At 44.1% G+C, this 15,775-nt stretch overlaps 1 protein-coding gene across 2 annotated transcripts in view; it reads right to left on the minus strand.

Annotated features, from left to right (window-relative positions):
• GALNT16 (polypeptide N-acetylgalactosaminyltransferase 16) overlaps nt 1-15,775 on the minus strand; it is a 53,541-nt gene that overhangs the window by 17,809 nt on the left and 19,957 nt on the right. For both annotated transcript variants that reach the window (XM_015864710.3, XM_085549000.1), the window contains exons 2-6: nt 10,628-10,803; nt 7,678-7,776; nt 3,238-3,305; nt 1,424-1,489; nt 409-530 (exon numbers count right to left, since the gene is read on the minus strand). In XM_015864710.3, the coding sequence (XP_015720196.2) occupies nt 409-530; nt 1,424-1,489; nt 3,238-3,305; nt 7,678-7,776; nt 10,628-10,803 (531 nt within the window). The remainder of the gene's footprint in view (nt 1-408; nt 531-1,423; nt 1,490-3,237; nt 3,306-7,677; nt 7,777-10,627; nt 10,804-15,775) is intronic.

Genomic DNA, 15,775 nt, shown 5'->3' on the forward strand with positions numbered 1-15,775 from the left:
AAAGTTTTGGCAGTGACAAGGCAGAGGGAAATGCCCAGCAGCAAGGGAATAGCAGCCATGGAAAAGTTACCCAGTGTGTGCTGAGGTCACTACCCTATGTATGGGCAGAAAAGAAGCAGAACACCTGCAGGATAGATGAGGTGCAAAATGGCAGTTCAATTATTCACCAATGCATCTCATAACTCAGCACCTGCTGCCCTGATGTGTTGGCAGGAGAATGCATGAAGCCCATCAGGGATCTGCTGCCCATCTAGCTCAAGCTGTATCTTCATCTGCCTGAGAAAGGGACTATTTGGGAAGGCTCTGTCCTTGCTGGCACCGCTCAAGGCACCCGAGGGCACAGGATTCACAAGTCCCAGACATGCTAACCCTAACCTGTCTAGCTCAGAGTAGGGAGATGGTGCTCACCTCTTTCACTCTCTGAAGCATGGGCTGTAGCCACTCACTGTTGACTTCACAGTGACTGTCTAAGAAAGTGAGGATGTCAGCAGTGGCCACTTCAGCTCCTCGCACCCGAGAACGAATCAGCCCTGCAATGGGGAAAGGATGGCAGAAGAAGAAAAGAAAGGTTAGAAAGGTAAACAGCTGAGCCTCTTTCAGAAGCTAAAATACTTTACATGGATGTTACATGAGGAGACCAGGCACTTCTTCACTGCAACACCTCTGTCAGGAACAGAGAACAGCTTTGGCAGGGCATCCCTTGAGGGCAACATCAAATCTGAGCCCTCTCAACACACAAAGAATGACCTAATTTGCCACTTCTGTTCATGACAATGAACTTTCACCTGGTTCCTGCCTAGATGACAGTTCCATTCCCCTCCAGCCCTTCTCTCAGGTACCTTGCTGCTGCCTGTACCGTCCCTGCTTGGTGTCTCTCCATCAGAGCATCCTATTGCCTCTCTCACCACTCCCACAAGAAAACACTCTATTCTCTCACTGCCTTTCTTCCTTATCTATTCCTCTTCTTCTTGCCCTGTGGTTAGAGGTGCCACTCTGGCTCTCAGATATTTCCATACTTTCTTACATACCACCATCCCACTACCTGGAATAACTTTCATGCCCTGAACAGTGGCTCCCATCTCCCCTTTCAGATCCTTGCTCCAAGCCCACTGTACACCGACAGCTTCAGAAATTAACCTGGAAATAGGATTTCCAATTGCACCTATATTAATAAAGATCTTAAAATGCAGTCCTTGTTCTACCCAGGGCCTTTGGACAGTGCTCATTATTTAAACTATGAACTGAGAGTCCCGAAGACTGAGAGTCAATAAGCCAGATCCTCTGTTCATACAGCCTCCACATTAGAACACCGCTGATTAAAAAGAACATAACAATAAGAAACAACACGTACACGGCTGGTAGGCAAACAGGGCTACGTGGGCAAATCCACCAATCTTTGTAGCTGCAAAGCTTCCATACTCACCTTCTCGACGGATGTTTCGTAGACACTTGACCTTAGGGATCTTGGTAAGAAGCTGGCAGTCCTCAGCTTAAGGAAGGCAAAAAAAAATTGGTACACATACATGAATTAATTATTTGGCTTCAGTAGAGAGCTCCAATTAACTGTTCTCTTGTATTTCCATGGGCGGGGAATTCCTGCTTTCTCTTAATATCAGCCTGATGGCCCCAGTCCTCCTTTTGGAAGGGTACACAAAAGAGCACTGCTTGCCCACTGCCCACCTCAGACAGCTGAGCCTGTACCTCCTGACACTCCAGTAGGGCAGGCCTCCGTCCTGCACTTAGCAGTTCACAAGAATAATGGGGTATGTGCTGGCAACATGGCACTGAGCGGATGGCTTTGATGAAATGGAGGGACCATAGGGAGCCAGAGCCGCAAACTGCAGAAGTGACAAGTAAAAGAGAATCCTGTCATACAAAATGATTTCATCCATTTTCTTTGCCCTCAGCGGCTCATTTGGGCATCTCCCAACATTTGTTCTTAGGGCAGTTTCAGCTTGATTTTATTTAATATAAGCCACAGAGAGTTGATCTGCTTCCCTGGAGGCACCATTACACTAACACATGGATGTCTAACTGAGGGCTTTGCTGGTAGCTTGCCAGGAGCTTGTGCCATCCCTCATTTCCTTTGCTCAGGGAACATGATGGAGAGCAACAGCTACTGGGTCCAGCCATGTGAAGGAGCACCACGTCATACAGGATGCCACGGGCTAGGCTGCCTATAAACAGCACTCTCTCTACTGCCATCCACGGAAGCAACGCTTTCTAGCACATGCTATTTTCCCTTGGTCCACCATAATGTCCCATTTCTCCATTTATTCCATGTTCCTCTTTATGTCTCACGTCCTCTCTTTCCCACTGCCATCCTTCCCCAGAGAACATAAAGGCCATCAGCCACAGCGCATCTCCTGGTACAGGCCTGCAGGAGCATCTCCATCCTCAAGGATACATGCATGCAATCTAAAATACTACTCTTGTGTGAAGCACTTTGGCAGCTGCTGCACCATCCAAGTGGCAGGTGCTCTCAATTAAAGTCTAATGGGATTTTGCTGGATATCTGCTACAAGGGAAATAATCACTCAGCTTGGTTAAGCCACAATTTCAAGTACATACAAGAATCCATATCAAGTCACTTACTCTGCAGGAGTGGAACTTATCACTCTGAGTGTAACTACTTGCCAGCATCTATGGACTGTATGTATCTTTGCAGAAACTGAGACAGATGTTAAAACTAAGTGTCAGTCCTCAAACAGGTACTAAAGTGGTGAACTAAAGTTCAGACGCCTCAGCTGTAGAACCACAGATATCTGCTTGCCAGCAAGAAAAAATAAGAATTACAATATGGTGGAGCTTCGTGAAAATTCTTCTACCCAGGAGCCTAAACAGCAGTTTGTGGCACAGCCTTGTGCAATACCGGCATCAGAGATCCATTTGTGTTGATCTGGAACACTTTGGACGCTGACACTGTATTGGAATTTTCAGGTGCAGAACGTGAGACACTTAGGACTCTATGTTAGAGGTGCTCAGAAACACCCAGCTCCCATAGTTGGACTCTGAGGCCCTCACAGGTTTTAATACCTAATTTCACCATCCTCCTCTGCCATGGCCTTTACAATGCATGTATTTAAACTGCGCACAGAAATACTATCTCCCTTTTCCTTCTCCCTTGCAAAGAGACATGATGGAATCTCTGTTAAAGAAGGGAGTAAACAAAGCAACCACAAAGAGGGAGAACAGAAGGAGAAAAAACAAATGCAAGGGAAATAGGTCCATACTTACGATCTGAGCTGAAGTCATCTACCAAAATAATTTCCTGGATGAGGTTGGGAGGGGTGCGGTTCAGGACGCTGCAGGGATCCAGAGAAGAAAAAGACAGACCTTGTGAGGTGCTATAATAATGACAATGGTAGTACTGACAGAAGTCTGCTGTGCCATGCTTTATAGCAGGAATACCAAACTCAGTAATGTGGAAGAGGTAACTCAGCTCTTTGTACAAGGGTCCAGCAGAAGCTGAACTGCGAGCAGAAACATCCCAGAAAGCTATGGCATCTCAGTCAAACCTGAGAAGGACTCCACAGCAAGAAAGTTGGTTGTAGGGTCTGCCAGGAAGCACCTAGCAAAGGATGCTGAAGCATGCTCTCTGCCTCCTGAGAGACAAAGAGGAGAGCATTAACAGCCATGCAGCAGCCAGGAAGCTGTTCCACTAGTCTCTGGACAAAGCTCATCACTGCTGGGAAGCAGAAAGAGAACTGCCACTTTTCCCAGCAAGGAGTGCTCTCAGTCATTTCTCACCTATTCTCTTCTTTAGGAAAAAGGCAATTTTCTTTGGCAATATTCTGGACTTGGTTTGGGGTTTGTGGTTTTTTTTGCTTGTTTTGATTGTTATTTGTCTTTCTTTCAAGCCACGACACTTTCTGGGGGCACAGACCTTTCCCTGGGCTGGGAATGACTGTAGCCTGCAATACCCACAGAGCTGCAACTGGCTTGTGTCTACAAGAAGCAGGATTTCACATTCAAGGAAGGAGGTTAAGAGCTTACACTCTCCACTGAGGTCAATACAGTCTGGTACTCTAGAGTTACAGCAGCTTCATTCTGACCTTTTTGTTCCTCTCATTTGTTTTAAAACACTTGAACTGATTTTCCATAAACCTCTTCAAGTTCTTCCTCTGGCTTTACTAGAAGTACACAGCATATTCCCTCTTCAAGCTTCATTCCACAAATGCACAGGCAAGTCCTTACTGCCTTCAGTAAGACAGCTCATACACTGAACATTGCTCACACCTGAGCACACCAGCGAAGAGGACAGCTCTGCAAACTTCAGCCTTAAAATACAGAGGTAAACTCTGTCCTCCTGGTTCTAGCATTTTAGTGGCGCTTGCTCTTCTGATTTCAAGCAATTTTGGAGAGTATCGCTTAAATATTTTGGGTTATCTCATTTTGTTCAATTGGTTTTTGTTTATTTTGCTTGCTTTTTGTTTTGTTTTCCTTTATACAGGAAACACAAGAGTAACCCCATACTCCCAGGAATAGCCTACTATGGTTATGGAGAGAGAAATTACGGTATGGTAATTAGCATCACCAATAGGTTTGCACACAAATTTCCTCAGTTTTCTGTTGCCCCACAGCAAAATCATGTCTGCTCCGCTGTTCCTATTCCATTTCAGATTTAAGCTGCTTCATACACCTCAAGAGTATTTGTATTTTGAGCTGACACATCCCTAGATGACCGAGCTTGCATTTTTCAAAGCTGAATCCCATTTGCTGCTCTTGGCTCATACTCCTTTGGATACTTCAGCACTGAGCAGTGGGGTGGAAGGTAGGGCTATGTTCCTTCTTGCATTTGTGATTGCTCCTTCCCCCAGAATAGCCATTATTTGCATATTTTACAGACAAAGTTACCTTGCACTGAAATTCTTGTTCACGCAGACGTAACACAAAATATTAACAACCCTGACTGGCCACATCCTGCAGCATAACTGCTGTAAAATGGTATTCCACATATTCTTGCTACCCTATTAGCAATACTCACATTTTCTCCACAAGCTACAGGACTTCCAACTCAACAGAACTGGGAAAAAGGCCATACACTTTGTTCTCCCTTCCTCAGCTGTTCACTCAGTCCCCCAGCAGAGAGGAAATATTCTTGAGGAGTTCACTACTTACTGTTCGATGTCTAGTTCTGCTCTCAGCTCTGCAATAATTTGCTGTGGATCCTTGGAAAAAGTATTTAATCTTCTTTGTACCTTTTCTTGCCTGTCTTTTGTACAAGGAACACAGCAATCCTAGTATTTCACTTTACCACAGACTGGCACAACAATTGATTACTCTTAGGCACAGAACATATTACTAGGCTTCCAAAATCCCAGTGCTAATCCCTCTTTTACAGCAGAAACAGAGACTATTACTCTCATCTCAAGGATATGTTACCCTCCTTCTTCTTTTCTCACAACTTTCTTCTTTCAGTGTCAGTGACCTCACTTTGTCCCATGACACCATTCCAATACTGCCAATAGCTTCCCTTCTCTGTTGATTTGTCCATCTCCCATCAGTTCACAGATGCCATCTCCCTTTTTTTTCTTCTCCAAAAATATATCCTCTGTTTATGGTTATCAAACCTGCTCTGCTTTAAAGTGAAAGCTACTAGCCAATGTTTGGCTGTGCGCCCCTGTAGATATTATGGAACCCAAGAATTTATCCTCTGGGACCGCTCACCAAACAGGGATAAATCAGGAACATTTCCAACATTTGATGCAAACAAGGAGTAAATCAGGAGCACTGAGTGTAAACCTCTTGCAACAAAGACTCCAGCCATAGCTGGAGCTCTGGTAGGACCTCAATGACCTTCAAGGTCTCTTCCAACCCAAGCCATCCTGCAGGCCATCCAGCTGACCCTTTTTTTTTTTTTTTTTTAATCTTTTGCAACTGACCTCAGCTAGCTCCCCATTAGAGGGCTGCTCCAGTGTCAGCAGGACAGCAGGGTTGAACAGCTAGGTCCACTTTGCAGGGTCTTTGCTGGGGACTCTAGGTTGCAGAACATCACATCTAAAAGATTGGTGAGACCAATCAGGTTTTCTTATCCTTCCCAAGATAAGAAAAACAAGAACATGCTGAAGCACAGCTAGCAAAGGACAGCTAAGGCGAGTAAAGGACTCGAGCATCACATGTATGAGATGAGGTTGCAAGAGCTTAGCCTTGAGAAGAGAAGGCTTAGACATGTTGCAGACATGCTTGAGTATCTCCACTGTCCCTGGAGATACACAAAACAAACTGGACACAGACCTCAGCAGCCTACTCAAGTTGACCCTGCTTTGAGCAAGTCTAGCATTACACATTGGCAATATTCATCTGCTCATCAGTACACATAACCTAATTTGATATCAGACCCTCTCTTTATGGGTTACTGCTGCTGTTTTGAATGTCATCATCTCTACATTTTATTATCACAGCATCTTCTTTTTCATTGGCTGCCTTGGGATTTTCTTAAGGATCACACTACCACAGCTTCTGAGCACCTAACCATTTATTGTCTGACCTATGATAGAATCAGCTGAAATCTTCTGCTGATGTCCTACTAGCAGCACTGTAGTTCCAAACAAATCTGCTCATTTTCTGAATAGAGGCTGTATAGGGTTAATTTCATGGTTTAAATGAAAAAAAAACGAGAAGAAGTAAAAAGGCAAAATGTGTTAATGCAGTATATACAGGACTCTGAAAATACAGCAGCACCAAACCCAGCAGACTGAAACGCAGCCTTCTAACCACGAGGCCAACTTGGAAAAGCCTGTTATTTATTCACAAAGTACATTTCTCTAAGCCCACAGGACCTGAGAGGAGAAGAAGTGATGATGATGAATAATACATCCCTGTTAGTGATACCATGAGTTCAACCTTCTACCTGAACAATTCAATTTCCTTTCAGCCTTCACAAGCTGTTCCTGGACTTGCCTGCAGGCTTCAGGGACCATTTGAACAAAGGCTTGATAACTCTGAGGGCAAAGGGCATTTTTTATGTAAAAAGGAAAAGGAAAAGAGCCTCCCCAGATTTGGCAGGGATGTTGAGGAGGGGAAGGAGCAGCTGAGCACTGCTTTGTGGTATAGATAATTGCACACTTTCTTCTGCTTGGGGATGAGACTCTACTGCTGATACTCAGAAATTAGGAGCTACTGGCACAAGATAGCAAGTGTCCTGTATGTACAGCGGGGTCTGTGTGAAAATCTGCAGGGAAGACCTGGTGGGCCATTAGGTTCAGATATTTTTTTCTGCTTGGAAGACTGCTCACCCTGTTCTCAGCAGGACTGCCCCACCTCCTGAAACATATACCCTAGCAGGAGACTGGTTGCATATTTCTGTTTACAAAATACACTCTCCCATGCTCTTCCCCTCAGCTACATCTAGAAGCCCATACTGTCCCCCTCTGGACCCTCAGTCTTCCAAACCAAGCTCACACTGACCATTCCCCATCTGTGGATGCAGGCCCAGCAGCCCCTTTCCTGCTGCTAATGATCCCATCACAAGAACTATACAGTAGCTACCTGCAGACACTTTGAAGAAACACCCACATCACCAATCCAGTCCCAGACCCATCTTCGTGGGCCATCTCTATGATAGACCACAAAGCATATGGGGGAGGTCCATCCATCTTGCTTGTGTAACCACTGGAAAATGACTAATCCTACAATGGTGCTCTCCCAAGGCCCAGCCCCCCTTGCTGAACTCACCTCCTCACTGTGCGGAGCAGTGCGGAGCGGGCCTCATTGTGGAAGGTGATGATGAGACTGGTAGCTGGTAGGTCTGTATCGTAGCGTACAGAGGTGCACCTGCAAGGCAGAAGAGCAGAAGCATGAGCTACTTTCCACCAGCAGCTGCTGGGGCAACATGTCTACAACTTCCAGAGGAGAACTAATATGCTAAAAACAGAAATAGCACAGTGGAGCAGCAGCAAGAAAAGCCTCAGCAACCCCAATATAAAGGACAGTAGGGCTTGAAAAGAACTGTGCCTGCTAAAAGGCAAAAGCTTTGAGGCTCTGGTACCTAAACTCATAATGCTGCATGCATTATGGATGAAAACACGTGACTTTCCTGGGGAACAAATGTCCAACACAGTGGATTCTAGCCCATGAATTTGCCTGTGTTTCATGTAAACTCCAGCTCCTTCATGCATGGGAAGTGCACATGCTAAGTATGCATAAAACTGGTAGATCCAGGCATCAATTCAAACTCTTTGGACCCTGGGCTTTACAGGAAGAGAAAACACTATCTAGCCCCATGATCTGCCTCAGGGAGCTACTGAGGTTCCTCAGCTTCTCTTCTGAACATTAATACCTCAGCTAGCAACAGAAAGTAATTCTTCCCATCTTCCCATTTCACTCTGTAACGTTAGGTATGTACTCATCCACATACTCAGAATGAAGAATCAGCTTGCACCAAGACTGCTTATACCCTGTGGACAACAAGAATTCTGGAGAACAACTCATGGCTATGAATCTTGGATACAGTTCTGGCACATGCTGGAAATGGCAGATTTGGACTGATGTGCTACTCTGGAATTATGGCTTATTTTTAACTAGTCAAGGCCACACTTACACTAAATACATCACTGGACAGAATACTATTTATTTCTTAAAGCCTCTTGTACTTCTATGTTTACTTACCATTCTCCTATGGCTATTAATTAACTGTAACTATTTGTACCATCACACTCAATTCTGCTAGTTTAAAACTATTCCAAACTATTGTTATTTTTCATTGCAATGTTTTGCTAAGGGAACAATGACTTCTTCCATCAGTTTTCAAGCATATAAAAAAACTTTGACAAAAACTGTGAAAAGCTTGGGATCAGACATGAGACATATCATATTTATTATTGTTTCAAAATAACTCAATGATTTAATGAATGTAAAATGTATTAAGTCACCAGCAAGTAGAAAAAACAAGATATTGGTGTGCACATTATTTGAGGGAGACTTTCCAAGTTCTCAGCATTATTAGAGCATCACAGGGGACAAGATGAAGTTTGTGTTTGCAAGCTGGGTCTGCCTTTGCTTTGGATAAAAAACCAGCTAGCTACGTGTTCAGTTAGAATTAGCTTGAAGTATGTGGACTCAAATATGCCCTATCTGAACTTTGGTGCCTAAGGAAAAATAAAGTAGTGACCTACTCATCCCTGACTCCTTTAGCTGAGCCAGAGCCACTTGTGACAGAAGGAAGGGCTTTCTCAAACCACATTTATCTTGTACCAACAGAAATAAGTCCTTATGTTAAGCTGCTATGGCAGCAACACACTCCAATATTGCTACAGGACACGGTACACAAAAACAACACCCTCATTCTCAAACCAAACCCCCAGCAAATAGGAGGAACATGATAACAGATCTATCTGCCTTGATTATATGCTGCTTAGGGAGTCCCCATTGCTAACAGGAATCTTTGCAAAGCTGAGGCCTGAAGTGGCCACACATTTCCAGGGAGCAGTATATATACATCTTTAGACCAAAGTGTGCAGGTATGGCTTTTCACAAAAAGCATCCTCTGCATGCTACCACAGATCACAGATCAAAATAAATCATTTATATTTTAGCTGGTTTTAGAGGCCAGAACATGACAGCTGATTAGCAGAAAACAGCAGTTCTGCATGGCAGGGGGACTGGCAGTAACAGAGGGCATGCACCACTGCCTCTGAGTCACTAGCAAGCCAATCCTGAGCGCTACACTGGGGAACAGAAGCACAAGACTTTCATCTCACAACCAAGGTCCCAACCGCTTCCATTCATAAAGCACCCTGATGGCTGTCAGTGCTGGCAGGCTCACAAGGTTCCACGTCTCCTGATACCCCTTTTACAGTTTCAATTAAGTTAGATGTCTGGTTTCCCCTTCCCAGCAGTTAAGAGATGTTGCTCTGCAGCACTACATCTAGGTTTCAAACAGACACCACTGCTTCTGACATGGTTACTTTGCTTCTATTTTTTCTTCTTTGAAGGAGGCAGCTTTGCACCATTCTATTACTATCAAACCTATCATCTTCAATGTACAATGTTATCCTTCTGTGCTACAGAAAGAACAAAATAATTACCCGGGCTCTGGTAGTAACTTACAGATGAGCTTAGTCAGCAGAATAAATTCACCCCCAGTGAAACAAGGACAGAACAAGGAGCACTTTGCAAGCCATGAAATATTCACTGTCTGAACATGAAAAACTCATTATTTTCATCCCCACCTCAGCAGTGTTCATCCAAACCATAACACACTAAATGAGATTTAGACAGCCAGTTCACAGCAGGTGAGAAACACCAAAGTAAAGCAATGCTGCAACAGCTGAGTACCTTGCAGATAGGACAGAAGCTCAGTGAGAAACCCTGAGTGTGAGGGATTTTATGCAAAAACAGCTTGCAGTCGAGTAATTTGAGCTGCAAGAGAGGGGCTGTGAAGAAACCCCAACAGTGAAGTAATAGTATGGCATTTAGACCTGGGAGAAGATATGTTAGAAAAGCAACAAAGTAGAACTGAATTATCCAAGGATCTCTGTGCATTTGAGACCCTTCCAGATTAACAATGAAACAAAGTAACAGACAGACCTTGGAGAAGAAAAACCAAAACCATCCTCTGTCAACAGGGCAGAATAAAGGAAGCAGCAAGCAGCAGCCACGGCTTGGGGCAAGGACTGCATAGTACCTGTAGTGCCTGGTGTCCCGTATGGGCCGGTCGCTGCTGAGTTTGTCACTCTCTAGCTGATTAAAAGCATGCTGGCGGTAGGGGTCTTCTCCAGCCTTCAGCAGCTTTGAGGACAGATAAGCCTTCTCATCAAAAGCCCTTCTGCTGTTCTTCTCTCTCTGGGGAGCCCTTGTCACCTAGAGAAGAGATAAGCATCAGGGAGAGCAGCTGACTGATGTTTCAACACCTGTAACACATTCAGATGTATACATAAGAGAAGGGAGGTCATTTGTGACACATCTGGAAGTGGGTCAGGCATGGAGGAAGACAGGACAGGCTTGGAAAAGAAAGCAGGAAACCTTACAGATGTAATATTACAATTGCCTTCTACAAGGAAAATTGCAGGCCTTGCTATCCTTGCAGACTTAAGTAGCTTGGGTTGAAAGCTGCTTTCCTGATAGCCCAGGCAGAGACAAGTTCTCTGTAGCACTTGTTACACAGGACATGTGAGACTAAAGGCATTTGGAAGCTCTTCCAGACAGCACAGGTTTGAGAGCAGCTCCAGCCAATGTGGCTAAAACAGTATTATGAGGAAAAACACTTTCAGCTTTTTGTCATTCACTATCGCACACAAGCACTGTCACAGCTGATTCAGCAGGTTCACTCCATGCTTCACCATCCAGTTTCACAGAAGTCCAGAATAAAACTGAAAACTGCATATGACCATCCTCAGTCCCACACACAAGGTAAAAAAACTGGGCTATCCCTTCTCCACTCTTTGAAGGCTTCTTAACTTTCCCTTCTTGGGTCATAGACTGTGCAATACCAGCACTTGAGGACCATTCACTACCATGACTGGTAGGGAAACTAGGATAATTTACATAGCAAAAGTTGTTTAACAAACTGTCTATGGTAGCAGTTTGAAAGATGAAATCATGAAGAAGCCATAAAATGCTTCCACCCCCGTATTAAGGTGTGCTGGAGTTCCCTAAAACTGCTGGAAGAGGCAGACTGTGGCATATCTGCAACTCATTGAAAATGGCAGAAAATCTCCAGATCTCCAGATCCCCCTGTTTAAAACAGTTTGGATATCCTCTAATATTAGATTTGATCGTGTTTATACCTCTGTAGCTATATGGCTACTTTCAAAAGTTTTAGAGGGCAAGAGACCACAGACTGGTCATCAATATCACACAGCAGATCACTTAATCCATCTTAATAGGGTGGGAAACAACTCAAAAAACTCAACACATGGCAAATTCCTGAAGCAGCAGAAAATTTTGAGGCAAAAACATCCCTGCATCCATCTCTGAGGGCTGTTCTGCAGTTCAGACAATCCTAAGAGACACGAACATTTGAATAAGATGATAGCAAGTGGAATTTAGTGTAGGTAAATACAAGGTAATGCACATTAGAAGAAACAAATTCAACTGCTCATGCATGTTAATGAACTGCAAACTGACCATGACCATCCGTGTTACAGATCTGAGCAACTCCACAGACAGCTGAGCAAAACCCCAGCGATCAGTCAGTAGAGGTGGAAGACAGGACATACTGAGCAGAGTAAGGAGAGGAGTACAGATTTTAGCCAAGCCAGACTCTGGTAAGGAATTATTAGGGGATGAAGAGAGGGTTAAGACTATTCAGTTTGGAGAGAAGATGAATAAAGCAAGGTCCCATAAAATTATGCCTACTATAGCTGAGATCAACTTGATGCTCAGATTTCCCTTTCTTATCAGAAAAGAATGAAGAAAAATTCTTGGCACGGGAAATAAAGCTGCTCTACTTTCAGTACCAAGCAACATACTCAATCACTGCACAATCATGCTGCTGCATATGGATTTACTGTGGTTTAGGTTTAGGCATGCTTTAGCAGTCAGCCCTCTCTTCCACTGCTGCAGGCACCTCACTGGGGATGCTGGCTCCTGCATCTTGGATTCTCCCTTCAGGTTGTATTTTCAGCACAAGCAGGAAGATAATTACTTTGGTTCCTTTAAAGGTTGAAATGCTCTCATCTTTTAATTTATACTAAAATTTACATCAAACAAAGCTTTCATTTCTATTTCCCAACCTAGAAAACAGCACTGATGTGAAGCAAAAGCCAAGTTAACCATGCTCCTTTAAATACTTTTGCAGTCACTCACTGGTTCTTTACTACTTATCTCTGTCTCCCCAGGCCCTGGAAACGCAACAGCTGAGTTTGGTTTATATTACCATGAATGTTGCACAAAATGTTAGCAGCAGCTGCAAGCCTTCAGAAGCCATTTTGTCACAGCTCTGGGAGGGCTCCCCGAGGTAACAGGACAGCCTCCAGGCACCTCCCTTGGGCATAGGCCACAGCCATACTGTGCTGTGGGCCATCGGATGGCACAAGCAGGTCCATTGTTGCCCTCAGGACAATGACAAACTGATGCTTGAACTATTATAGGTAATTCATCTAGGTAGCATAGTTCTAACATTACTTCTTCCTAAATTTGATGTATAAGCGCTGGAGTGCTGGGAATCAGGTGTCGGTTAAGAACACCTCCCATCTTTATCTTGGCTAGTATCTCTTCATACTGTCCTTAAACAGGAAAGAAGGAACATTTAGGGGATGATAGCTTGGACAGCCTAACTTCAGTGCCCAGAAAGGCACTGCAACAAGTAATCAAATAGCTCATCTGCAGGCACCAAGAAGATAATAGGGTGACAAATAGCAGCAGAATGAGATTTGGCAGGACCTCATCATGTCAGACCAATCTTATTTTCTCCTGTGATGGAGTAATATGTCTTATGAGTGTGAATAAGCAGTAGATATGACTTATTGTGACTTTGGTATGGATTTTGATGTGGTATTATAAGATAATAGCAAGCTAGAGAAGTAGCAGCCTTGATGGAAGCCATTGTCAGAGCTGAATTACCAGCTGTTCATTGCCAGAGTGGGGGTAGGGACAGTGCTGTGCACAGGTATCAAGGGTTTGTTCATAAATGGCTTGGGTCTGAATACCGAATAGTTTATCAAACCCAAGGAAAATCCAGTAAAAACATCAGACACACTGGGGAGCCAGATTGGAACTGAAAATTAACTTATGTTTTTCTAAAACCAATACATGAAAGTCAATAAAGGCAAACCTCTACAGCTCAGCAGGACAAAACAGAGGAAATAGCAACTCATTACGAACAATGCAAAAGCAAAGCTTAATAAGGAGAGGACAGCAAACATTGTCCTGGATTTGCGTCCAGACAATTACAGAAGAGCCTAGCAAAGTGCATATAAAGCTTATCATTAGAGGACTGACTTGCTTATGGCTACACAGCCCAGATCCCCATGCTTGAGGCTGAAACTACAACTGGGAGTTACAGGAGTGCCCAGTTCCTTCCGACTGATGCTCTGTGACAGACCAAAGTAAATACATCACTACATTAATGCAGAAGATTAACAGGCACTGGAAAACTGAGCGTCTAGACTAGGGATTAGCAAAGTAGTTGGCACACACTAAGGTTTGACCCAAACGCTTCTGTGACCTCCAACACAACTCACATACCAAAATCTCAGGAAATAGTGTAAACGTTCTAACCTTATTTCACTGTTTCTCTTTCGCACATGCACTTCTTGCTGTCAGTGACAGAATGGACCTAGCTGCTCTCCTGATGCTGAAAGCACATTGTTCTTTGTGTTTTGAAATGGTTGAAGGGACCAGCAACTGTTTAAGCAGTGAAATGAATACCACAAGCAAGGTATTATTAAGGGAAAGGAATTAATGCCATGCATATCTCTAACAATTTGAGGGCCCAAATTCTCAACTAGCACAGTGAAACACTTGTAGACCTATCAGTTCTAAGACAGCAAGACTGTAAAATAGACGCACCATTCACCCATGTACATTGTTGCTGTCTGCCGCCAGATATAAGCACAGCAATTCCAACACTGAGAAAATAGCCACTAAAACTAGAGCGGTTTGGGAACTCGGGGTCCCAAGATTTTATTTTTTATTATTTTTTATTATTATTATTATTTGGCAACAGTAGGCTTTGCCAAATTCAAACAGGATAACCGTACTCCACAGGCCAAGAGGAATCATTATTCATCCAGAGTAAGGAAGTCTCAAAGTAACTATAATTCATCATTTTACAGTTACTGTGAAGTTGGCCTAACGGCAGTATTAAACAACAGGCTGTGTACTTTGCAGATCTTACACATCTTACAGGAATTATTTAGTCTAGAGAACAAAAGGCCCCAGGGAGACATCATAGCAGCTTTCCAGCTTTTAAAGGAGACCTACAGAGAGATGCTCTTTATCAGGGAGCATAGTGACAGAATAAGGGGCAACGCCTTTAAACTAAAAGAGGGTAGGAGTTAGATTAGATAGTCAGAAGAATTTGTGAGGCACAGAGAAGCTGGGGATGCCCCATCCCTGGAGGCATTCAAGACCAGGCTGGATGGAGACCTGGGCAACCTGATCCAGCAGAAGGTGTCCCTGCCCGCAGCATGGGGTTGTAACTAGCAGGGCTTTAAGGTGATCCATCACACCGCTACTACCTCCCTTTCAGGCCCAAACCTCTTCAGCAGAGGTGTTCCCCTCTGAACTGGTTCAATGCTAGCTTCCCCCCTAAGTTACCAGCTGGTTGTCTGAGCACATCACCTCCACTCAGAGCAAGTCACCTTTGAAAACCATTTTGGAGTCACTGGTATCCACATGTGAGATTTTCCTGGATGGACTCATTCTTCTCTATCCATACTCAGCTCCTGTGACCTGACACTAAGCCTCAGTGCAGACAGGACAACACGGCACTGCTACCAGGCTGCTGAGGAGTGCAGCAGACACATGGACTCTGAATGACACAGCATTCAGAAAGGGTATGACTGGCAGCTGCAGTAGATCCCAAGAAATTCCCAGGGGATCGTACACACCAGGGAGCAGGCTACTGCTGATGGACTGAATCTACAAGATGTCTCAGATGTCAATTGCCAGAGGCAGCTGTTTCAGAGGGGGTGCTGCATTCCCAGAGGGGATTTATGAATCCCAGCACACACATAGCTGTTGTGCCTCATGGAATAACCCATACACTTCTCTGAAAAACTGCAGAGAATACTTAAAAGAGGCTGTGCCCAGCAGCCTATTTTATTCATGCCTTGTTTAACTGTGTAAAACATTTTAAATGTGGTTTGGGAACCACGCTCTTAAAGAA

Source organism: Coturnix japonica, chromosome 5 (assembly GCF_054131305.1).
Source record: "Coturnix japonica strain WE chromosome 5, WE-NBRP24, whole genome shotgun sequence".
Classification (NCBI taxonomy): Eukaryota; Metazoa; Chordata; class Aves; order Galliformes; family Phasianidae; genus Coturnix; species Coturnix japonica.